Here is a 24,795-nt window from a genome sequence, read left to right on the forward strand (position 1 = left end):
AGGTCTTAGAGGAGTTTCCAGCACATACAAAGCACTAGAGAAAGCCAGGTGTTACTGTCCTTGCCCACCTGGGTCTCAGTACAACTGCGCAGAATGACCCCCTCTCCTCCTGGGCAGGTCCCCCAGGTAAGGGAAGCCCTGCCAGGAGTTCAGCACGACTGGACTGTCTCAGAGCTCCAAGGTTTGAATCCTTGGCTTTCTGGTCCCAGCTGTGTGAGGAAGAGTCCCTTCAAGCAGGGCCAGCCTCAAGGTTGCTGGGGGCCTTCTGTGAGCTCGCGGAGCCAGAAAGATGGGACCAGCTGGAGTCACAAATTCATCTCGGAGTGTTTATTGACTAGGTCTGCAGGGGAGCCAAGGGAAGCATTTCAGGAGGGCTTCCTGCAGGAGGCAGCTGGCACGGAAGCACGGAGCAGCTTCCATGGCCGTCCATGAGCAGAGAGGCCCCTCAGCCTGCTATGGGGGTGTGCATCCCGGATGAGGAACCGTCAGCTCTGACCCACCTGGGCTTTCAGAGCCTGCAACGCTCCGCTATCAATGTTGTTGCCTCCACACACAATGACCACGACCGAGGCCAGGGATGGGCGCAGGTGACCCTCGGCCCGGAGCCTCCCTAGGAGGCCTGAGTAGATGACAGCCAGAGGGGCCCCGCAGGCGGGCTCCACCAACATGCGCTCGTCATCTGCCCGGAGCAGGGGAACGGAGTGCATGAGAAGAGAGAAAGGGAAGAAGAAGCATTTAGTGCTCGGTAGGCTCTGGGCACCGCAAATCCACGAAGCCAGCCAGCCAGCCAGCTCACAATCCATCATCTGCCTGACCCTCTCTCCATCCATCCACCTTTCATCTATCTATCCATCCATCCATTCCTTTATCCATCATTTGGCTGTCTGTCTGTCCATCCATCAGTGTATCCATCAATCAGTGCATCCATCCATCCATCCAACCGTCCGTCCATCCATCCGTGCATTCATCCATCCATCCCCTATCCATCACTTGACTGTCTGTCTGTCCATCCATTAGTGTATCCATCAATCAGTGCATCCATCCATCCATCCAACCGTCCGTCCATCCATCCGTGCATTCATCCATCCATCCCCTATCCATCACTTGACTGTCTGTCTGTCCATCCATCAATGTGTCCATTCATCAATGTGTCCGTCCATACACCCATCCATCCATCCATCCATCCACCCATTATCTACCTTTCCATTCACTCACACATTCACCCATTCATTCAACAAATATTTATGGAGCACCCACTCTCTGCCAGGCCCTATGCTAGGAAGGCCCTGGGGTCACCCCAGTAAAGAGGATATGCCCAACCTCACCCCCACGGGGCTAAGCCACGGGGCTTAGCACTGTAGATGAATAACAACCAGGCAGCCATGAACAGAGGCCATGGGGAGTCTCCAGCCCAGGCAGGATGAGAGTGGAAGATCGGAGGAGGCGCCATTTTGACTGAGTAGCCCCAAGTCACGTGAAATCGGCAGGGAACGGGGCCCGGGGTGGGGGTGGGGGTGTGGCCAGCAGGAAGCAGAGCACATACAAATGTCCGGAGGCTAGAGGCAGCACCGTGGCCTCTGGCCCTACCCTTCCACAGGCTCAGCATGCACTTGTCGCATAACTGGTGTGCACCCAGCCCTGCGGTAGGCACTGAGCATACAGACAAGACAGAATACCCAGAGACCCAGGGTCTTCGGAGGTCCCCGAGCCTGGGGAGGGAGGGCAAGTCTCACTCACCTAGGAACTGCTGCACAGCACTCACAGCCTGGCCGTCCTCCACCACCTCGGAGATGATGTCTAGCTCCTGCGTGCACGCCAGGGCCCTCGCAGCCACGGTCTTGGCACCCAGGCTCTTGGCCACGCTGTGGGAGAGGGCAGGCGGGGCAGGGAGGGCCGGGGTGTGGGGCAGAGCTGGGGACTCCTTGGGCCTCTGCCCTCACGGACCCAGCCCTCTAAGCCTCAGGCCCCCTTCCCATCCTGCAATGGACTGGGGGCTCAGCCTTGCAAAAGCCCAGCAGAGCACTGGCACAGAGGCAGTGGCCCCCAAATTGGGCGCCCCGTGAGGGACCAACAAAGGCACACCACCCCCTCCAACTCTGTAACCACGATTGTGGCCATCCTTGCACAGACCCCAGAAAGCCAAGCATGGAAACGGACTAGGTTATATCTTATTCATTCATAGCTACTTATCATGTCTATACAATAACTAGTATTTATTGACTATCTACCAGGTGATAGATGCATGTGTTTCCTCTCTTAATCCTTGTAATCCCCCCTTGGAGTTAGAAATGTATGAGCTCCGTTTTCCAAGGGAGGAAACTGAGAGGCTCAGAGAGGTTAGGGAAGTAGCTCAAGGACACACAGCGAGTCTAAACGTAGCAGTGGGGATTGAAATCCAGGCAGTCTGGCTCCAGCGTCCATGCTGTTTATCTCTGTGCTTGGGATGGTCCACCTGCCGGTTCCTTCCCAAGCCGAGCAGTGTTTCATGCCCGGCAGAGCCCTTGGAGAGCCCATCAGAACTGGCCCTGAGCCCCGAGAGGCCCAGAGCTCAGAACTCAAGAGCCAGGCTGCCCGATTTCAAACTTGAGCCCCGTGCTAGCAGGGGGACCTCGTGAAGGTCACTGCACCTCCCCGATCGTCAGCTTCCTAAGTCTGAAAATGGAGGTGACGACTGTCCCTTGTTCCCGAGAGTGCCGTGGGGGTGGAGTTCCAAATGGTCCGAATGCATAGAAGAGAGCCTGGTGCACAGTAAGGTTTCGGAAGGGCTGGTGGTGGCTATCACCAGCGCGGTCACTAAGAGCAAAGTCAACAACAACAGCCAGAGAGAAACGGGCCCAACTACAGACCTGTCATTAGTGGTCACCAGAAGGGAGAGGGCTGGGGGGGGTGGGTACAGAGCTGGGCGAAATCGGTAAAGACGATGAAGAGGAACAAACTTCCAGTTATAAAATTAATAAGCCACAGGGATGGAAAGTCCAGCCCAGGGAAGAGTCAATAACACGGTCGTCCCTTCGTGTGGTGACAGCTGGCGACTCCACTCCTGCTGGTGAGACAGCAGGATGCGGAGCTTCCCGGATGGCCACCTGGTAAGGACCAAGATGAGTGTGACGTTTTCGGTTGACTAGAAACCCCGCTTATAAATAAATACGTAAGAACAAAGTCTGGGAGGGGAAAGAGAATTAAGTAGATAAACAGAGGTAGACCGCCAGGAGGGCCCCTCCCTGAAACAGAGGTGTGGGGCCAATCTCCCTGGGGTGAGAGATCCCGGCCGAAAGGAGGGAAGGGGAGGGGCAGGAACATTCTGGGCAGAGGACGCAGCGTGAGCAGAGGTTGGTGGCAGGAAGGAGTATGACCCAGCCAAGGGGCGGGAAGACAGGCCAGCGGCTGGAGTGGGGCTGAGGGGAGTGTGGATCTGGGCATGAGAGCCTGGGGAAGGCACCCCTTATGCAAGCGGGGGGGTGGGGGTTAAGGGTCCCGGAGGTCAGCAGCAGAGGAAGGACGCCCTGACCTGCCAAGAGACCAAGGACTCGGGGCAACGAAGACGCTCAGCAATACCACGTGTAGGGACGCAGCCCAGAGAAACGGACATGTTCGTCCACACGCAAAGGTCCCTACGAGCAGCAGCACGACTCCCCGTAGCCCGAAACCCAGACAGTGCAGCCGCTGGGGGAGGGATAGGCAAGATGGGGTCCGGCCACCCGGGGGAGTAGTATTTGGCCATAAAATGGAATGAAGTGAGGGCGACAACACGGATGAAGCCGAGAGACGTGAGGCTGAGTGAGAGAAGCCAGACACAAAAGGCCACGTATTGTATGACTTCCTCCAAATGGAAATGTCCCCAACAGGCGAGTCCTTAGGGACAGGCAGTGGAGCAGTAATCGCAGGGGGCTGGAGGGGAGGAAGGACTTGGGGACAGGTGATGAAAATGTTCTAAAAGGGGGGCGCCTGGGTGGCTCAGTGGGTTGAGCCTCTGCCTTTGGCTCAGGTCATGATCCCAGGGTCCTGGGATTGAGTCCCACATCAGGGTCTCTGCTAGGCGGAGAGCCTGCTTCCCCCCTCTCTCTCTGCCTACTTGTGATCTCTCTCTGTCAAAGGAATAAATAAAATCTTAAAAAAAAAAAAAAAGGAAAATGTTCTAAAAGGGATTTTGGTGACGGAGGCACACCTCTGAATATACTTAAAATCACTGAACTCTACCCTCTAAGAGGACGGGTTACATGAAACATAATGTCTATCTCAATAAAGCTCCAAGCAGAGCCCGGGGATGGAGGAGGGCTGTGACAGCCATCCAGGGGAGCGCTGCTGCCCCCGGGTGGGGACAAGGGCCGGACAGGAGCTGGAGTCCAGTGGGAGAGTGGACAGAACTCCCAGCAAGGTGACTGTCAGGTGAGTCCGGTCAGAGCCCCAGGCTGGAGAGCGGTATCCTTTACAAAAATGGCAAATCCACGAACTTCCCTGAGTGCTCCACTGGGCCGGGCTCTGAGGGAGGTACGAGGGACTCAGAGCTGAATAGCCAGTCCCCATGCTCAAGCCCCCTCCTTCCCAACTAGGGGCCCAAACCAGCCCATCTACAAGCTCTTTCACAGCTGAGGAGTGACGCAGAAGGTCTTCGGGGCCTATGAGCTGGGCCTATGAGAAGCAACTGCCCAGCTGAGCCCTGGAGCATTTCATCAATGTAGGAAGGACTGGTATTTCCAGTGCGAGGGACAGGAAAGACCCCAGGGTTAGAGGCACAAATAATTTTCAGGGAAAGCAGCATGGAGACACTGGAGGGTGAATGGCGTCAGATAGGAGTGGAAAGGGTACCAGAAAGACAGTAAGGAGATTCGTACGTCCAGACAGAATTCTCCTTGAAGCAAAGACTGTTTCTCTAACTGGCCACCAGAACCTTGTATACAATAGGTGCTTAATAGAGATGACTTAATAGACTGTTCTGATTTCAGCCACCTTGCTGTCTTACACCACGATATGGAAAGTTCCAGCACGTAATGGGTGTTTAATAAAATAGGGGCAGTGCTGGTGTCTGTAGAGGGTTGAATAGTGTCTCTCCCTAAATCTACGACCATACAGAACCTCAGAATACGATCTAATTTGGAACTAGGTTCTTTGCAGATGGAATTAGAAGATAACGTCACGCTGGATTAAACTGGACCCTAAATTCAATGACGGGTGCCCTTCCAAGCAAAGGACAGACACACAGAGAAGAAGGTCATATGAAGACAGAGGCAGAAGCTGAAGGAGACCCTAGGGCCTTCCGAGGGAGCGTGGCCCTGCTGGTCCCTTGATGCCACACTTTTAGCTTCCAGGGCTATGAAAGAATTTCTGTTCTTTTAAGCCACCTAGTCTGTGGTCATCTTTATGGCAACCTTGGAAAACTAACCCAGCATCCGTGAGGGTGTTTGGGGTGATGACAACAAAGGATGTTAAGATGACACAGGGTCTGGAGGCTGGCCACTCTCTATTAGTTAGTTAGTTGGTTCATACGAACTTTTCCTCCGTTGAATTAAAATCGGTTACATAAAGTAACAAGGAAAAAGTTCTCTCATGATATTGTAGGAAAAAAAATGAAACCATGTTCATGATAGATCACATGAACTAGAAAAATAGAGTTTAGGAAGGATACGATCCCAACTTAAAAATATATGATCGATTCATTCATTCACTTCACAAACATCTGTTGAGCACCTACTATGTGCCAGGCTCGTTTCACTTGTATGTAACTATGCGTGCATAAGGGGAAAACAAAGACTGGGAAAACGTAACCCATTGTTCATCTTTGGAGGGTGGAATGGAAGGCGCCATTTTGTTTTCTGTTGCTTATGGCTTGCCTACATTTTCTCACTTACCTGCAAAACACGTAAACTGCCTTTGTAATGATACAGACCCATGAAATTGTTTTATCCATTACTGAAACTTCAATAAATCATATCTTTCATCTACATTTTTGGCATTGCCTTCTGACATTACTGTGGTTGGAGTCCTAGGGTGAACTTGAGTCTCTTGGGTACTGGTAAGACAGCAACACTCCCACCCCCAGCCCCCACACATGTCCCCAGCTCACGCCTACCTGGTGATCTCTGGCAGTGTGACTAGCCTGCCTGCCTTGATGGCTGCATTGAAACAGTGGGCCCCTTGGGTCTCCACAGCGATGATGGGCACATGCTGCCAGCCCACTTCTATCAGGCCAGCTGACACCCCAGCCAGGAGCCCTCCACCCCCTACTGCCAGCACCAGGGCCCCCGGTGGGCTTCCCAGTGCTGCCTTCAGCTCTCGCACCAGGCTGGCATGGCCTTCCCTGGGGGAGGAGAAAGCAGAGTGAGAAAGGCCCCCATTCCCAAAGGTTGACGTATACACAAACTCTCCTCATCACCACCCCAACCCCCATCCACAGCAAGGGGAGCAGAGACCCTGCAACCCTTAGCTCGCTCAGTGTTCATCCATTCAATGTATTCATTCACTCATCCTTTCCCCTCCCCCCACCTCCCAGCCATGTTCTCAGACATTATCCCATTTAATCCCCTCCATGATCTTGGAAAGAGGCCGCGTTTGTGTGTGTGTTAAGAGGGGACGAGCTTATCAATTGACATCCAGCAAGTTCTGGGCCTGGGACCCGATGTCTTGGCCATTTACTAGCTGTGTGATCTCAGGCAAGTTCCTTGAGCACTCTGTGCCTGTGGAATGGACATCAAACTCCCACCTCAAGGGCTCTGGGGAGGATCAAATGGATAAATGCGTCCCAAAGCACACTGAATAAGTAGGATTGACTATTGCCATTTCCACTGTACACATGTGGAAACTGAGGCCTGGGGAGGAGAGGTACTTTGTAGAGTCACAACTCTCAAGTGGCAGAAGCAGGGTCTGAACCCCAGTGTGCCTGCCTTCTGAGCCTCTACTCCTCTCTAGGCCTCAGTTTCCCCTTCTGTCCAATGGAAGGACCCCAACTCAAGGAGGGTCTGGGCCCTGAGCTCCATGGGGGAGGGGTAACAAACTTACCAGATCAGGGGGTGGTCAAACGGAGGGACGTTCACCCAACCATCCCTCTTGGCCAACTCTTGCGCCTTCAGACTGGCCTCATCCCAGACCTAAAGAGAAGCGAGGGCCTCAGGAGCCCCAGGAATCGGACTGCTGTGGAGGCTGGAGCAGAGCCTGAGGTCTCCTGCCTGGCCCCAGGGTCTGATGGGCTGGGGAGAACCCCAAGGGCAAGACCAGAGCTGGGGTGGGCTCGGCAGCCTCCTCGGTCAAAGTCAGAGGCTTCCAGTCGGGTAAGTAGATGTCACGTGCTTTCCGCAATCCCAACAGGCTGGCCTGCAGTGGTCGGGGAGGGTGAGCTCCAAGGCCAGCTAAGCAGTTTTTCTGCTTCTAACCAGCCAATAGGTGAGAAGCCCCCTCAAATCAGAGCCCCAAATAGCAACTTGGCCCCTACAGATGGTGTCCATGAAAACTAGCGATTGCCCAGTGGATGACCTGCCAGTTGAGTTCAAGCAGCCAGAGGCAGCCCGGGTCTTGACAGACCTACGTGGACCACATCAAAGGCGGGTGCACTTTTCTCGTGGGCTTGGCGTCTGTGGTAGAACCACGTCCCTGCAGCCCGGCGCAGAGGTCACTTGCAGGGTATTTTCTGGCCAGGGGATTCTGCGGGGAAGTGGGCAGGATAGACTTCAGTGCTGAGGGGCAGGCCCTCTGACCCTCCCTGTGTGTGTCCTCCATGGGAGCTCCAAGTGGGGACTGAACCCCAGTTGCCCACAGAGATGACTCCCGGACACACCATTGTGAGCTTTCTTCCCTTCCCTGTCTCATTTCTATGTCCTCACAATCTCTGTAATCACCTCGCAAATAAACTACATGCACCCCATTCCTTGTCTCAGAGTCTGCTTCTGGGGAACCCAAACTAAGACAGGACTTCAGAGGGGACCCCGCCCTGGCCAGTCCCAGCAGAAGCTAAGTGACAAATAACAGCCCCTCCTCCAAGGGACAGAGGGTGACAAAAGGGCCGGAGGTCACCTTCGCCCATCCTCTGGCCCGCAGCAACACCCACGCTGGGCCCAGCCTGTGCTGGGGGACACAGAGAGGACAAAGAGATAGTCTCTGTCCACAGAGACTCCACAGAGATGTCGAACCAAAGAGACGGGCCTCATTCTCTAGAGTTATTGAAACAAACATGAGACTCAGAACTATGCAGCCCTTAGTGCCACTCACCAGCTTCCTACCTCCTGTCCACAGCCCAAGAGCAGTCAGAATGAGGGCCCACCGTGCCCCTCTCCTGCTCAGACTCCAGCCATGGCTCCCCATTGCCCTACGCCAGCCTCACCTATGAGCCACCCTGTCAGCCGAGGGGACTGTCCCCCTCTCCAGCCTCACCTGTCACCCCTTCCCCCAGGGGCCAGGCCACAGCAACTGGAATGCACCAGGCTCACTCCCATTCTAGGCCTTTCCAGGATCCTTCCTCTGCCCATGACCCTCTCCCCCAATGGGAGGCCTTGTATTTCCCTTTCAAGATAACACAGGGGACCCTTCTTGGGGAGCCTTTCCTGGATCACCTCCCCAGGTCTGAGGCACAGGACCACTGCCCAGTTCTCTTCCCCCTCCCTCCATTAGAATCACACGTCCACGCCTTTTGTCAGGTGACCGCTGTTCTTCCCACCAGGGGCCAGAGTCCATTTCCTCACCTACACTGATGTAGGTCCCAGCCGTGTGACTTGCTTTGGCCAGCGGCATGTGGCAGAAGTGTCAGTGTAGCCGTTCTGAGCCACAGCCTCAAAAGGGCCTTCCTTCCCACTCCTCCTGCCATTCACTTGGAGAAGAACACGTCCCAGGGGGCCACCAGTCCAGAGGGATGTGGGGGACATGTATGCAGACCTTAATCCTGCCTGCAGCCTAGCACAGAGCCACCCTGGCCCACTCACAAGCCCACGAGCAAGAGAAATCGGGTTTCTCATAAGCCGCTGATATCTGGGGGATGTTTGTTAGGCAGCACGATCTAGCAGCAATAGCTGATTAAAGCATTATGTTTTCTCTGTTCTTCGTCAGGGTCGAGTTCTTCCCATCACAACACTTACTGCAATCTCTTATCACTATCTGGTTATCTGTGTGTCTCCCCAACAACACCTGAGCTTCATGAGAGTAGAGACAACGTCTTACTATCTCTATATCCCTAGCTCTAACCTAGAGCAGACACATAGTATGAGTTGGAAGGAAGGAAGGAAGGAAGGAAGGGAAGGAGGGAGAAAGGTGTTGGGGGGATGGATGGATGGATGGATGGATGTTGGACAGATGGTTGGACAGATGGATGGATGGATAGATGGACAGATGGATGGACAGATGGATGGATGGATGGACAGATGGATGGATGGATGGATGGATGGATGGATAGATGGACAGATGGATGGATGGATGGATGGATGGATGGATGGATGGATGGATGGTCAAATGGATAGACGGATGGATGGATGGATGGATAGATGGACAGATGGATGGACAGATGGATGGATGGACGGATGGATGGATGGATGGATGGATGGATGGATGGATGGATGGACGGATAGATGGACAGATGGATGGACGGATGGATGGATGGATGGATGGATGGACAGATGGATGGACAGATGGATGGATGGATGGATGGATGGATGGACAGATGGATGGACAGATGGATGGATGGATGGATAAATGGGTGAATGGATGGACAGATGGATGGATGGATGGATGGATGGATGGATGGATGGATGGATAGATGGACAGATGGATGGATGGATGGATGGATGGATGGACAGATGGATGAATATATGGACAGATGGATGGATGAGTGGATAAATGGGTGAATGGATGGACAGATAGATGGACAGATGAATGGGAGAGAGGGTGATGGACGGGAGGACAGTTGAATAGATGAAGAAAGAGAAGAAAGAAGGGAGAAAGCAAGGAAGGAAGCTGGACACTAAGTATTTGCAGACCAGCTTTTAGTTTTAATTTTAATGGTTTAAAAAAAAATCTCTTTTCCAGGGAAATGTTTTCCTTCCTTCTAGGAAGGTAGAAGGATTACATGTTTGCATTTCTGTTTCTTTGGCAACAAGATGAATCAGCGCAATCCCTGGTGATGGGCACCTTTCATTATTGGGGTGGTCTCAGAATGAGAAATGATGCCACCATCACCTTTCTTTATACTTTTTGTCTCATCAAATGGCAAACATTTTTAAATGAATAATACCAAGTGTTAATGAGGTTATAAGGAGACGAACACACTCCTGGTCCCTTAGCTTCCTGTTTCTCCTGGGTTCATGCCGATGAAGTCTTCTCAAGGTAGGTAGAGGCGGGAGGTCCCAGGCTTCCATGTACAATATGCCTCGCTCCCACCTCTCAGCTCAGCCAGAAGACTGGGATCCAGGCATTGCTCATTAAAAAAGGAAAGAAAAAAGCAGGGAGCTACCCTCTCCTAGGGTTGAGGTGGGGGTAAAGAGAAGAGCCCACCCCAGCTGGCTTCTCCTTCCTGGGGTCCTTACCTTTCCAGTCAGTTGCACCTCAGCTCCCTCCCCCTGCAGCCTCCTCACCACCTGCAGGGAGGTGCCCTCAGGGAGCACAATGGTCGCAGGGATGCCCAGCTTCCGAGCAGCATAAGCAGCCGCAATGCCTGCATTGCCCCCTGTGGAAGCAACAGAAGGGGGTGCTGTTGTTTTAGCCTGTTAACACACCATCTTCTTTCCCCTCCATTTCCCTTTGTGGGTCACTCCTTCCCGGCACTTGTATGCCCCAACTTTGAGTTCTCTTTCTGGTCCCAGAGGTGGGTATGTGATCTAGATGGACTCAATCAGAGAACTCAAGCCCCTAACCCATGATTGGTTCAGGGCTGAGTACATAAGCCAAGCTAGGTGAAAAAGACCAAATGATGGATTGAGGAAAACCAGTAAGAAGGGGTTGCTTCCTGTTCACTAGAGCTGACAGGATGATCGGAGGCAGGCCCAGAATTCCTGATGGCCATCTTGCTGCTATGAAGTCTGTGTGAAAATAAAGCTAGTATAGAAAAAAGACAAGTCAAGGGAAAAGAGATACAAAGGAGAGCTCCTGGATCCAGCTATACCTGAAAGCCACTTATCCCAAGAATTTCCAGTTCTTGGGGCCCGTATCTTAAACATGTATGGAATGGGTTTCTGTCACTTTGGATATGAGTCCTGAATATGGGAAGAGGGCTTAAAGAAGACACATGAAGTGGTCATCTTGAGGGGGTTGAAACCTGGACATTTACTGCAGCTCCAGCCAGCTCTTCCTCCCCCCAACACAGCCCTGAGGACCCGCCCTGAGGGTCACCTGAGGAGCACACCAGGTGTCTGCATCCCTTCTTGGCCACCTGGGAAGAGAAGGAATGGGGTTGAGGACTGACCCAGGCAGATGTCATAGAGCCTGTATGGGACGGAGTCAGTCCCTTCCCAGCCCACCCCAACACTCCTCGCCCCTCATCCAGCCCCATACAAGTTTACTTCTCCCCTCCTGCCCTCACCCCTAGCCAGTCAGCATCCATCTCCCCGCTCCTCCTTCCCAAACCCTCTCACTCCTCCCCTCCTGCCATACCTTACCTCCTGGCAGAAATGCCCAATGCCTCGGATCTTGAAGGAGCCAGACGGCTGCACATTCTCACACTTGAGGAAGACAGTCGTGCCCGCCACCTGGGAAAGCGCCCAGCTCTCCAGCAGAGGAGTGACTGTGTGGAAGTGCTCAGGCTTAGTGCAGCCTGTCAGAGAGTTCTCCATTCCAGCAACCACTGGGAGGCCTGCAGGAGATCACGAAGGCCATAGCCTGGGCAGCTCCAGCAAGAGTCCCCTTCCCTGGGGCACAGGGGTGAAGGAGAAGAGCCTCAGCTGGGCTCCTTAGCCTTATCTGGCTACCAAGCTGTGAGACTCCAGGCAAGTATCTGCTCCTCCCCAGGCCTCAGTTCCCCCATCTGGACAAAAAGGTTTGGACTAGGGACTCTTTCATTCTGTAACTATGGCTGCCCACAGGGCTGGGGGTGTAGAACATGGCCAATACTTGGTGATGAATGAATGAGCGTGGGAAAATTCATTCATTCATTCTTCATTCATTCATGCATACAAAAAAAAACCATTTACTGAGCACCTACTATGTGCCAGGAGGTTCCATGTTTTGGGGGCGCACAAGTCGGAGGCAGCCCCTGCTTTGCCAGAGCTCACATTCTAGTTGGGGAGACAGAATCACACAATTTCAAGCAGGGGTGATGGGGGTGGAAGGCAGAGTATTAGCAAATATGGTCAGAAAGGGTCTCTCAAGAGAGAAAAACTTTTTAAAAACTTGAATTATAGAGAATTTAAACACAGCAAAATATCGAGAACTCTCTAAGGAACCTCTGGTGTAACCCATCACTCGGCTCAGGCAAGTGCTCGTGGCCTGCTTTGTTCCATCCCCACCTGTGCCCACCCCCGTCCCTGTACAATGCCTTTTCCCTCCTTTATTCTTATTAGATTTTCGTCCTATACTACTTCATCTGTAAATACTTCAGCATGGATCTCTAAAAGCAAAGAACTTTTTATTTTATTTTTTAAAAAGATTTTATTTATTTATTTGACAGAGAGAGAAATCACAAGCAGGCAGAGAGGCAGGCAGGGGTGGGGGGAAGCAGGCTCCCCGCTGAGCAGAGAGCCTGAAGCGGGACTTGATCCCAGGACCCTGAGACCATGACCTGAGCTGAAGGCAGAGGCTTAACCCACTGAGCCACCCAGCGCCCCCAAAGCAAAGAACTTTTTAAACAATATAACCATATGGCTTCACAACTGTAAACATTCGTGTAAACTCGTTGAATTCTTATTCAAAGTGAACTAATTTTTTTTTTTAAGAGAGTAAGAGTGAGCAGGGGGGAGGGGTTTAGGGAGAGGGAGAGAGAGAGAGAGAATCTTAAGCAGGCTCCACACCCAGCGTGGAGCCCAACGGGGACCTCCATCTCACCACCCTGAGATCATGACCTGAGCTGAAATCAAGAATCAGATACTTAACCCACTGAGCCACCCAGGCTAATTTTATTTTATAGAAATCGTATCTCAGTGATGCTAATTAAAAAAAAAAAAAGTCATCACAATATCATTATCACATCTAAAACTATTAATAATCATCTCCCAATATCATCCAATATCTGGTAATCGCTCAGCGTTCCGATCGTCTCGTTAAATGGGACACACGGTTGGTTTTGCAGTTAGTGTTTGGGGTTTCTAACAATTTGGATCAGGATGGAAATTGGATCTGAGAGTATCAGGTTGGCTGAGAGGGCTTTGAGTTCTCTTTTCATCTGCAAGTTCTCCGAGGGGAATGTTCCAGAGGAGTGACAGCAGGGAGCCCAGGGAAAAGCATTCCTGCAGAGGGAAGAGCAGTTGGAGGCACCTTGAGGGAGAAATGAACTCGGGCCATTGCCAGTGCAGGGAGAAGTGATTGGGCACAGGAGGCGAGCAAGGAGAGGTGGGCAGGCCCTCGGGGAGCCTTCTAGCGGTCAGGAGCTGGGATGTTATCCTAATTAGGCTTGCAAGGGGAAACCGTCGGGAGGTTTGAAGCAAAGGCACAGTTAGTGAATGACCCCCTGGGAAAAAGCAAGAAACAAAAAGGGAGGAAATGGGAAGTGAGGGGAATAGAGGGGTTTTTTTAAGGAGCTAATGCAACCCATCTTTTTTCTCTGGGGCAGAAAAAGCATGGAGCCACGCTCTGCAGTTCCACTACTGGCCAGTAGGAGGAGCGCTGCAGCCTCCCTCACCCTCCAGGGCCCAAGCTTCTTGCTCACCTTTTCTTAGTCCTGGCTATGCCCACCGCCCCACCAGAGGGTTCCAGATCTCCTGTCTCTGGATTGGACCCCAGGGCCCTGGCGGAAATAGCCCTGAGGTTCCCTGGGCCCCGCAGAGTCTAAGCCACCCCTCCTCCCCCCGTTGCATCAGGGCACTGGACATGGCACTAAGGGAGAGAGACCAGTGGGTCACTCAGAGTCAGCATACCTCAGCCTGGGTCTCACCTCGGCTCTGGGCTTAGGGGGTCAATCAGGGACCAAAGTTAGAAACCAGCTCTGTATTTCTAGCTGTGTGACCCAAACAAGAGTCTCCACTTCTCTGTGCCAACATCCCTTCTGCTCTATTCTGTCAGACATCAGCGGAGTCCTCTAGAGGCACCATCTCTTTGGGGCCTTCTAGCCATGCAGGCACGCTTACCCTTTCTCCCGCATGTCTACAGGGCACCCACGAGGTGTAGGCCCTGACCTAGGAACTGAGGATACCAAGGTGAGCAAGACAGACATCTCCTCTTGGAGCTGATGGGGAGATCAGCATTTGACAAATAACTGTATAGACAAACAACATAATCAAAAATGGTGAAAACTACTAAGGAAAGCACACATACAGGGAGTCTTAAAGAGGAGAACTAGGACACTTGTGGATAGAACAGGAAAGGCAGGAAATGACCATTAAAACTGAGACCTGAAAAATGAGAATGAATTAATCATACAACAAACTAGAAGAGTTTGGGCATCACGGAATCACCATGCAGACACCGTGAGGCCATATCGTGAAGGCATCGACTCTATGCCTGACATATAACAATAGCTAATAGTTGTGTGGGACCTACTGCCAGCAAGGCATGGTGCCAAGGACCTCGTATACCATCTTGTATAATCATTACGACAACCTGGAGATAGGTTCACTTATTAGCTCCATTTTATAGATAATGACGCTGAGGCCCAGAGAGGTTAAGTAACCTGTCCGAGGTCACACAGCTGGAAATGGCATGGCCAGGATTCAAACTTAGGCAGTGCACTTTGGCATCTGTGCTCTTAACACGATGCCACACTTAATCTATGAGCTGCTGCTGCTGGTGATGGTGATGGTAGTGGTGGTTAAAGGTATGAGCATTTCCTCTTAATTGCCAGTCATCCTTAGGAGCCAAATGCCCCTGGCTTGACCCCCAGGTTCTCCCAGCCCTCTGGGTTACACTAAAGGCCCACAGGAAAAGAGCAAGCTTGTCAAATGAACAAGCCCCCAAACTTCCTACAGCCTCATCAAGCCCAGATGCCCATAAGGGCCCAGGCCTCCCAGACTGAGGTCAAGGGCCGAGGTGAGACCGTGGCCTAGGGACACATGGCTCTCACAGCATGTGGCCACCACTGGGGCTGAGGTGGGAGCCCTGGGCCCTCCCTGTTGTCGAGCAGTACAGTGGGAAGTCTGGGGCTTGGGTTCAGGTCCCAGCAAGCATGACCTTGGCCAAGTCACCTTTCCTCACTGGGCCTCTCCTGCTGCCTCTATGAATTGGGCCCAAGGACCATCTAATGTTTCTGCCTCTTTGTCCCTCAGGCTTTTCCAGAGGCCACCTGGGTGACACTCCCAGCACTGGTAGTGATATGGGAAACTGAGGCAGAAGAAAATCATTAAAATTCCTTACCTCCTGACAAGCCCTTGAAACAGACAGAGTGGCTCTCCCCTGGGGACTCACCCGCCCTCAACTTCAGGTTATGCTAAGGACAATCCTGGCCTGACTGGCCTCCTACTCCAACAGGTCCGGCCAGGATCCTGAAAGTCTACTTTAACAATTCCTTTAGGAAACTTTATCTCTAAACCTCCAAGATAGTGTCAACAATCATTCCCAAGCATATGACCCACTGATATACATCTAAAGGGTCTCACGAGAAGATTTTTATTACTGGTAATAAATAACCTTTCTCCCAATAATAGCTAGCCCCTCAAGGTCCTGGAGACCTTGCTTCCAAAATTCCTTAGAGACTGACATCATCCCTAATCCCCTTTGTCCTCACCAACAGCCAAGTCCACCCCTACTCTGCCTCTAAAAACTCTGACTGTAATCTGGTTCGGGGTCCAAGTCCCTATTCCGCTGTATCGGGTATACTTGGGCCCAAGCTTAAGCTTGTCGAATAAACCCTCGTGTGATTGCGTCGGTGTTGGCTCCTTGGTGGTCTCTCGGGCACGAAAACCTGGGCACAACATGTGGAGGTCCCACCGCGATTTGAGAGACCCCCAGGACCCTGCCCCGGAGGGTCCTGCACCGGCTGGTGAGTGCACTCGTTTTCCTGTTTGCGCGCATACTTTCTGGGAGCTCCAGTCTGCATTTTTACCTGTAGGAATTCCAAGCAGTATCTGGGTCGACATTGGCTTCAGCAGACGCGCTGGCGGGCCATCAACCGGGGGTCTTGGGAGACGTCCTTTGCCCCCGCCTGGAGGACGAAGTCCTCCTCTGTGGGGAGAATCCGCTGCCATTGCGGTCAGATCCTCCCTTAACTTACTTACAGTTTTGTCTTCGTGGCCGCGCTGGATCGTTTGTGTGAGTGTGTTCTTGCTAACTGTCATAAGTGTATTTGTCTTGCTGTGGGCTGAGGGCGTGATGGGACAGACACAGACGACCCCTCTGTCTCTGATGATTGACCACTTCTCGGATGTCAGGGAGAGAGCTCATAACCGGAGCACAGACATACGAAAGGGAAAGTTTCAGACTTTCTGCATGTCTGAGTGGCCAGCTTTTACGGCTGGATGGCCCCGGGAGGGAACTTTTCAACTGCCCATTATCTTACGGGTTAAGGCTGTCATCTTCAGAGAAAAACCACACGGCCACCCTGACCAAGTACCTTATATCCTGGTCTGGCAGGACATGATCGAGTATCGTCCCTCCTGGCTTAAACCTTTTCTCCCTCCCAAAGCAGGACCTACATCTGAGATCCCAGCTCTGCGGAACCCAACTCCTAAGTCTGACAAGAAAACAGAGTCCGAACCAGACTCCGCTTTCCCCAGTCCTTCAGGGCACTCCCACAGAGGACCTGATTTTTCCAGCGCCCTACCAGGTCCCCTCGCCCCACCCCCACCCCCGTCTGCCCCTCCAGCAGAAGCATCAGGGACTGCTGAGGGAGTGCCGCTCCCCCTCCCAGATGGAGGGGCCCCCATGGATGGGCTGGCAGCAGAGACACATAGATGGACCCATAGGGCAGCCCCAGCCCCAAACCTGGGACCGGCCGATTCCACTGTCCTTCCCCTCCGCGCCATGGGACCCCCCGATGAAACGGGGAGACAGCCAATGTTATATTGGCCATTCTCTACTAGTGGTCTATACAACTGGAGAACCCAACATGCAAAGTTCTCTGATAACCCAAAAGATCTGATTGGTTTTTTAGATACTATTCTTTTCACCCATCAGCCCACCTGGGATGACTGCCAGCAGCTCTTACAGGTTCTCTTTACCGCTGAGGAAAGAGAGCGAATCCAGGTGGAAGCCCGAAAGGCCATCCTGAGTGACGACAGACAGCCAACTCAGAACCCCGATCTCATAAATGCAGCTTTCCCCTTGTCTCGCCCCACTCGGGTCTACAACTCGGCAGAAGGTAAGGAGAGGCCCCGGGTCTACCGCCAGACTCTAGTGGCAGGTCTCAAGGCTGCAGCATGCAAGCCCACCAATCTGGCCAAGGTATATGATGTAAGACAGGGTAAAGATGAAAGTCCGGCGGCTTTTCTAGAAAGGATCATAGAGGCATTCTGACAGTACACCCCTATGAATCCAGAGGCCACAAAAACCAGAGCTGCCATTGTTACGGCTTTTGTTAAGTAAGCCGCTCCGGACATTAAAAGGAAATTGCAGAGGGTAGAAAGACTAGGAGAAAAGAGCCTACAGGCTCTGTTGTGGTGGCAGAAAGAGTCTACAATAACAGAGAGAGAGAGCCTGGATGAACAGCAGGCTAAGGTAAGTGACCGCCAGACCCAGAACCCAGCTAACATCCTAGTGGCCACGACCGCGGAAGACCCACGTGAAAAACAGAGACGTCTCAAGACGTTGGGTTCAGGAGCGGGTAAGGAGGACGGCCCCCGTCGAGAACGCCCCAAACTGAATAATTGTGTATTGCAAGGAAGAAGACCACTGGGTAAAAGATTGCCCCAACAAAAAAACCAAAGGCCTCCGCTACTATCCTGGAGGTCAAAGATTTAGACAACTAGGGGGGTCGGGGTTCAGCACCCCTCCCTGAGCCCGGGGTAACCCTTAAAGTGGAGGGGCAACCAATTAAATTCCTAGTCGACACCGGGGCACAGCACTCTGTCTTGCTACAACCTCAAGGGACGCTGACAAATAGAACCTCATGGGTACAGGGGGCCACAGGCACTCAACAATATCCGTGGACGACCCAAAGAACAGTGGATCTGGGCGTGGGCCGGGTATCCTAGTCCTACATGGTCCTCCCTGAGCGCCCCTACCCCTTATTAGGCCGGGACCTACTTACCAAGATGGAAGCCCAATTAGTTTCCACCCTAAAGGGGCAAAGGTTCTGGATAAAGAGGGGCACCTGATCCAGGTGCTTGTCATGAACCTGGAGGACGAATATCATCTTCACCAAATGCCCCCAGCACCAATGACCGACACTGACCGCTGGTTGCAGGAGTTTCCCCAAGCGTGGGCAGAAACCGGGGGAATGGGACTGGCCCAACATCGGCCGGCGATATACATGGAACTAAAGCCAGGAGCAGATCCAGTCAGGGTCCGCCAGTACCCCATGCCTCTCACAGCACGGACGGGGATCACCCGACACATCCGGCGAATGCTAGACTCGGGCATACTGCGGCCTTGTCAGTCGGCACGGAACGCTCCCCTGCTGCCGGTGCGAAAGCCACACTCTAATGATTATAGACCGGTCCAGGACTTGAGGGAAGTCAGCCGACAGGTGATGGACACGCACCCTACGGTCCCAAACCCCTACACTCCCCTCTCCACCTTGCCCCCAGACAAGACTTGGTACACAGCGCTAGACCTAAAGGATGCCTTTTGCAGCTTACCCTTGGCCCCAAAGAGCCAAGACCTCTTCGCTTTGAATGGGCGGACCCGGACAAGGGCATCAATGGCCAACTCACCTGGACTCGACTACCGCAAGGATTCAAAAATTCGCCCGCCATCCCCGACGAGGCACTACACGAGGACTTAGGTGAGTTCCATGCCGAGCACCCTAATCTGACTCTATTACAATATGTAGATGATATCCTGTTGGCAGCAGAGGATCGGGAAACATGCCTACAAGGCACCAAGGATTTGCTCAAAACGAGAGCAACTCTGGGATACTGGGCTTCAGCTAAGAAGGCCCAGATCTGCAGAATGGAGGTGAGCTACCTGGGGTACAGCCTGAGAGATGGACAAAGGTGGTTAACGGATGCACGGAAGGAGACCGTCGTGAGGATCCCGCAGCCTCGAAACATCCGCCAGGCGCGTGAATTCTTGGGGTCAGCTGGGTTCTACCGGTAGTGGATCCCTGGTTTCGCTGAAATCGCTAAGCCCCTCTACGAGGCCACAAAGCAAAGACAGGACTTTGTGTGGGCTGAGGCCATGAACACAGCCTTCAGTGACCTTAAACAAACCCTGCTTTTGGCCCCGGCACTTGGGTGGCCTGATCTGACTAAGCGCTTCCACCTTTATGTGGATAAAAAGGAAGGGGTGGTGAAGGGAGTTCTAATTCAGTATATAGGCCCCTGGAAGAGGCCGATGGCCTACCTCTCAAAGAAATTAGATGCCGTGGCCGCTGGATGGCCTCCATGCTTAAAAATTATTGCTGCAGTGGCCACCATGGTTGAAAATGCTGATGAGCTGGCTATGGGGCAGGAACTATACGTCACTACCCCACATGCCATTGAACAAAAACCCTAGAATGATGGATCAACAATGCCCACTTGACCAATTACTAGGGCTTGCTTTTGAACCCTACCAGAATTCTGTTCCAGGCGCCAACAGCCTTAAACCCAGAGACACTGCTCCCTAACCCTGACTGGGAACCCCCTCTTCATGACCGCCAAGAAATCCTGGCTCTGGTGCATGGAGTCAGAGCTGATCTCCAGGACCGACCGCTGCCGAATGCGGATAACACCTGGTGTCGAGATGGCAGTAGCTCTGTCCGGGAAGGAATCAGGTATGCGGGGGCCTCTATGACCGCAGAGACAGAGACTGTCTGCGCAGAACCATTAGCGGCTGGTACATCTGCCCAACGTGCAGAACTGATTGCGCTAACCAAGGCGCTAACAATGCAAGCAGGCAAGCGGATAAACGTCTATACTGATAGCAGGTATGCCATTGCCACGGCCCACATCCACGGAGCCGTTTATAGAGAAAGAGGGCTCTTAACAGCAGAAGGAAAGACTATTAAAAACAAGGCAGAAATCCTTGAGCTCCTAAGGGCCCTCTGGCTGCCTAAGGCACTGGACATTATCCATTGACCAGGACACCAAAAAGCAGACACGCCAGTGGCCAGGGGAAACAGGCTGGCCAACTTAAAGGCAAAAGAGGCAGCTCTTTCGGTGGACCATGTCTTAGTGACCACACTGCCTGATCCGGGAGCACCGAGCTTGCCAGATGACCCCAACTACACTGACGCAGACTTACAGTGGATTAAGCGTCTGCCCATGACGCAATGCTACATGGCTGGTGGAGAGCTGCCGATAGCAGCATAATCCTACCAGAGGAACTGGGATGGCGAGTCCTATCCAAAATGCATAGGAGCACCCACATGGGAACAAAAAAATGGAAGACCTGGTGGGACATGCAAAGATCACCATCAAAGACTCCCGATCAAAGATCGAACATTGTGGCAAATTGCCACGCATGTCAATTAACTAATGCCATCGCCCATGGATCTAACCCGGGCACCCGGGGGGACCGCCCAGGAGCCTGCTGGGAAGTGGACTTCACTGAGGGAAAACCTGGAAAATATGGGTACAGGTATTTACTAGTGTTTGTAGGTACGTTTCCAGGATGGACAGAGGCATTTCCCACCAAACATGAAACCGCACAGACCGTGACCAAGAAACTGCTGGAAGACATCTTACCGAGGTCTGGTTTTCCCCTTAAGATTGGATCAGACGATGGACCAGGCTTCGTCTCTAAAGTAACACAGGGAGTGGGTACTAGTACTTGGGGCAGATTGGAAATTACACTGTGCATACAGGCCCCAGAGCTCAGGACAGGTAGAGAGGCATGAACAGAACATTAAAGGAGACCTTAACTAAATTAGCCCTAGAGACTGGTGGGGATTGGGTGACTGACTCTCCTCCCCTTTGCCCTATATAGGGTACGAAACTCCCCATATAAGATGGGACTTACCCCCTATGAGATCATGTTCGGTAGTCCCTCACCTATTATTCCTAATTTAAAACCCAAGGTGCTTGCTGAGTTTGATGATCACCAACTCCCTTTCTCCCTCCAAATGTTACAACAAACCCATGGACAGGTGTGGCCAAAGCTGAGGGCCCTCTACGAGACTGGGCCACCCCCGGACCCTCATCGATATCGACCGGGTGACTGGGTGTACATTCGGAGACACCAACACCAGACACTCCAACCGCGCTGGAAGGGACCCTGCATCGTGATCCTGACCACTCCCACCGCTCTCAAGGTCGGTGGGATTACTCCCTGCGCCCACTACACCCACATCCGGCCAGCTGACCCACACGCTGTTCTCAAGGACTTTGTTCCAGAATGGAAATGTGAGCCCGACAAGGACAATCCCTTAAAGCTAAGACTGCGCCATTCTCATTAGCCCACTAATGTTGCTTATGCCATGTCCCCCTCACGCCAGGGCCAATCCCACCAACCACTTAACCTAACATGACAGGTAACAAGTGTTTCTAATGCAGAGGTTGTATATTCCCTCTCAAAAATTGCCCCACCACAGGCTTGGCTCCCTGATCTTACTCTTGATCTAACAAAACTACTTGGGGGACACCCATCTCCATGGATTAAGAAGCCAACTATACAAACGACATTTTTATGTTTGCCCGGGACACCTTACGGAAAACCAGGCAAGGCAGTGTGGGGGCCCCTCCCACTTTTACTGTGCCAGCTGGAGCTGTGTCTCCACTGGCGAAATTTGGTGGGCGGCTCCCAACAAAGATGATTTAATTACTCTTAAAAGAAACCGCACATCGCAGAGCTCTGAAACCAATAATCTGATCACCCTAAAATTCACAGAGCCCAGAAAACTAGATACAAGACGGCAGGTAGGACTTACTTGGGGCTTAAGAATCTATGACATAGTAAGACTCGGTTCCCAGGACCTGGGAAAACTATTCATCTTGAGACTCTCAGCCCAGAATAATCAGGTTAACCTAGGCTCCAACCCTGCACTAGCACCTCCTCTGCCCAAACCTCGGACAACGCCTAACTCCCCAGCACCCTCCCCTGTACCTACCACGCCGTCTGCGTCCAATAACACCCCTGACGCAGACACCATCACTCCTGTCCCTGCCTCCTTCCCGCAAGATCCTCCCTTCCTCAGCCCCTCTCAGCACCCACTTTGGGACCTGATGCTCCAAGCTTACAAGTTCCTCAATGCAACCAAGCCAAGTCTTACCCAATCTTGCTGGCTCTGCTATGACATCCAGCCTCCCTTCTATGAGGGAATCGCGATGTTGGGTCAGTACAACATAATCTCCAACCTTAATGCCCGTAGATGACATCAAAAGACTCAAGGACTCACTTTACAATCAGGGTCAGGTCAGGGACTCTGTATAGGCTCCCCCTCACCCCAATACCGGTCCCTATGTCATGAGACAAGACCCATATCTAACTTAGACTACCACCTACCTCCTCAAGATGGTTGGAGGGCATGCTCTACAGGCCTTACCCCCTGTCTTCATGGTCAGATTCTAACTCAGACAAAGGGTTTCTGTGTGTTAGTTCAGCTACTTCCTCAAATTATCTCCCACTTAGATGAGCAGGTACTTCTGTGGTTCGATGCAGATACCCACAGACGGGATAAAAGAGAGCCCATCTCAGCTATCACCATCACCACGCTGTTGGGAACGGGGTTAGCAGGTGCAGGGACAGATATTGCTTCACTAGCCGTACAGAACTCCCACTATAACCATCTCAGGGCAGCCATGGATCTGGACATAGAATGGATAGAGACCTCTATTTCCCACCTCCAAGGCTCCCTAACCTCTTTGTCTGAGGTTGTCCTTCAAAACAGGAGAGGACTCGATTTAATCGTCTTACAACAAGGGGGGTTATGTGCTGCCTTAAACGAGGAATGTTGCTTCTTCACGGACCACTCAGGAATCGTCCGAGAATCTTTGGCAAAAGTCAGAGAAGGTTTGGCTGGATGCAAACGGGAATGGGAAGAGCAGCCAGGGGGGTTTGAATCACGGTTCAGTCATTCCCTTCGGGCCCTGCATTATCAATAGATTAGTTACTTTTGTCAAAGACGGAGTCGGTGCAGTTCAACTCATGGTACTCAGACAGCAATACCAACCACTGGACTTTGTTACTGAGGCCAGCTTGGACCCATGATTGGGTCCTACCTTAGGTTCCTCTGAGAGGGGGAAATGTGGAGGCCAAGAAAAACAAGGCTGTACCCACATCGAGTCCAGCCCTGGCCTAAGTGCAGCCATCTTGACGTTCCAGATTATCACTAAATATTTCCTGGGTTCTGACCTACTCAAGTTAGCACTTTAAACCATCCCTCTCTCCTTTAATGATTGATTTAAACTCCTGGACTGGAAAAGGGGTTTTTGTCAAATAGCAAAAAAAACTTATTTGAGCTTCATTTTCTTTTTGTTACGCTAATCATGTTTTGCTATTTTCTCCAGCGTCTCCTCACCAGACTTCAACTCCTTTGCTGTCCTAACTTCCACAGAGGATCCTTTCCACCTGGGAAGATCACCTAAGCATTCTCTCCTGGACTCAGCTGCCTCCATCTTTCCTAACTCCCCTACACACTCCCCAACTGACCAGTGTTGACCCAAGTAGGTAGGGTCAACTCTACCCCCCTATTCAGCAGCAAGAAGTTACAGAAGATGAGACCTTCCACCTTCAACAACCTTAAAGATTTAAGGGTCAACATTGTTCAGGGGGGAATGATGTGGGAAACAGAGGCCGAAGAAAATCATTAAAATTCCTTACCTCCTGACAAGCCCTTGAAACAGACAGAGTGGCTCTCCCCTGGGGACTCACCCGCCCTCACCTTCAGGTTATGCTAAGGACAATCCTGGCCTGACCGGCCTCCTACTCCAACAGGTCCGACCAGGATCCTGAAAGTCTACTTTAACAATTCCTTTAGGAAACTTTATCTCTAAACCTCCAAGATAGTGTCAACAATCATTCCCAAGCATATGACCCACTGATATACATCTAAAGGGTCTCACGAGAAGACTTTTATTACTGGTAATAAATAACTTTTTTCCCAACAATAGCTAGCCCCTCAAGGTCCTAGAGACCTTGCTTCCAAAATTCCTTAGAGACTAACATCATCCTTAATTCCCTATGTCCTCACCCACCACCAGGTCCACCCCTACTCTGCCTTTAAAAACTCTGACTGTAATCTGGTTCAGGGTCCAAGTCCCTATTACGCTGTGTCGGGTATACTTGGGCCCAAGCTTAAGCTTGTCGAATAAACCTTCATGTGATTGCATCGATGTTGGCTCCTTGGGGATCTCTCGGACACAAAAAATTGGGCAGAACAGCAGAGTGCCCAGTCCTGCCCCTGTGGCAAGCGGGACCTGCTGCCCAGCCATCAGAGTCCTTAGCACCCAGCCTTCTTCTCCAGGGCACAGACCACAGAGCACCCTGAGTTAAATCACTGTTCCTGGGAAGGTTTTGCACCCATAACCTTCACTTTCTGTCCGCTCATCCTGAACCTTGCCCCAGAAGCTTCCAGACGGCCCTACACTCACATTCACACATGCACACAGATCCCTAGAGGCACCACTTGGCCCCAGGCCCTCTTACCTGACTGCCTAGCAGTCCCCAGACCCAGCTTGGCTCCAGCCAGCAGCCCACCAGCCTGCCTGGGCACCAGCTCTTCCCAGC

At 52.2% G+C, this 24,795-nt stretch overlaps 1 protein-coding gene across 3 annotated transcripts; it reads right to left on the reverse strand.

The window, feature by feature from the left end:
• Nucleotides 1-312: 312 nt before the first annotated feature.
• SDSL (serine dehydratase like) lies at nt 313-24,795 on the reverse strand. 3 transcript variants are annotated; one of them, XM_032311002.1, is made up of 9 exons: nt 24,715-24,793; nt 13,146-13,346; nt 11,565-11,759; nt 11,299-11,338; nt 10,497-10,636; nt 6,994-7,082; nt 6,068-6,295; nt 1,738-1,862; nt 313-679 (listed from the first exon to the last, which is right to left on the reverse strand). In XM_032311002.1, the coding sequence occupies exons 3-9, from the start codon at nt 11,736-11,738 to the stop codon at nt 486-488; spliced, it is 990 nt and encodes a 329-aa protein (XP_032166893.1). In that variant the 5' UTR covers nt 11,739-11,759; nt 13,146-13,346; nt 24,715-24,793; the 3' UTR covers nt 313-485. The 3 variants fall into 3 exon arrangements, with proteins under 3 accessions (XP_032166893.1, XP_032166894.1, XP_032166891.1); XM_032311003.1 differs by lacking the exon at nt 24,715-24,793 and adding an exon at nt 13,991-14,045; XM_032311000.1 differs by lacking the exon at nt 13,146-13,346 and having other exon boundaries at nt 11,565-11,758; nt 24,715-24,795.

This window comes from Mustela erminea, chromosome 13, assembly GCF_009829155.1.
Source record: "Mustela erminea isolate mMusErm1 chromosome 13, mMusErm1.Pri, whole genome shotgun sequence".
NCBI lineage: Eukaryota > Metazoa > Chordata > Mammalia > Carnivora > Mustelidae > Mustela > Mustela erminea.

Excerpts from the sequence above, each read along its gene's own strand:
- SDSL (XM_032311000.1), bottom strand. The coding sequence starts at position 11,738 with ATGGAGAACTCTCTGACAGGCTGCACTAAGCCTGAGCACTTCCACACA. Across the intron at positions 11,339-11,564 it reads TTGGGCATTTCTGCCAGGAG|GTGGCCAAGAAGGGATGCAG; the intron begins GTAAGGTATGGC and ends TTCTCTTCCCAG. Across the intron at positions 7,083-10,496 it reads AGGTGCAACTGACTGGAAAG|GTCTGGGATGAGGCCAGTCT; the intron begins GTAAGGACCCCA and ends GCTTCTCTTTAG.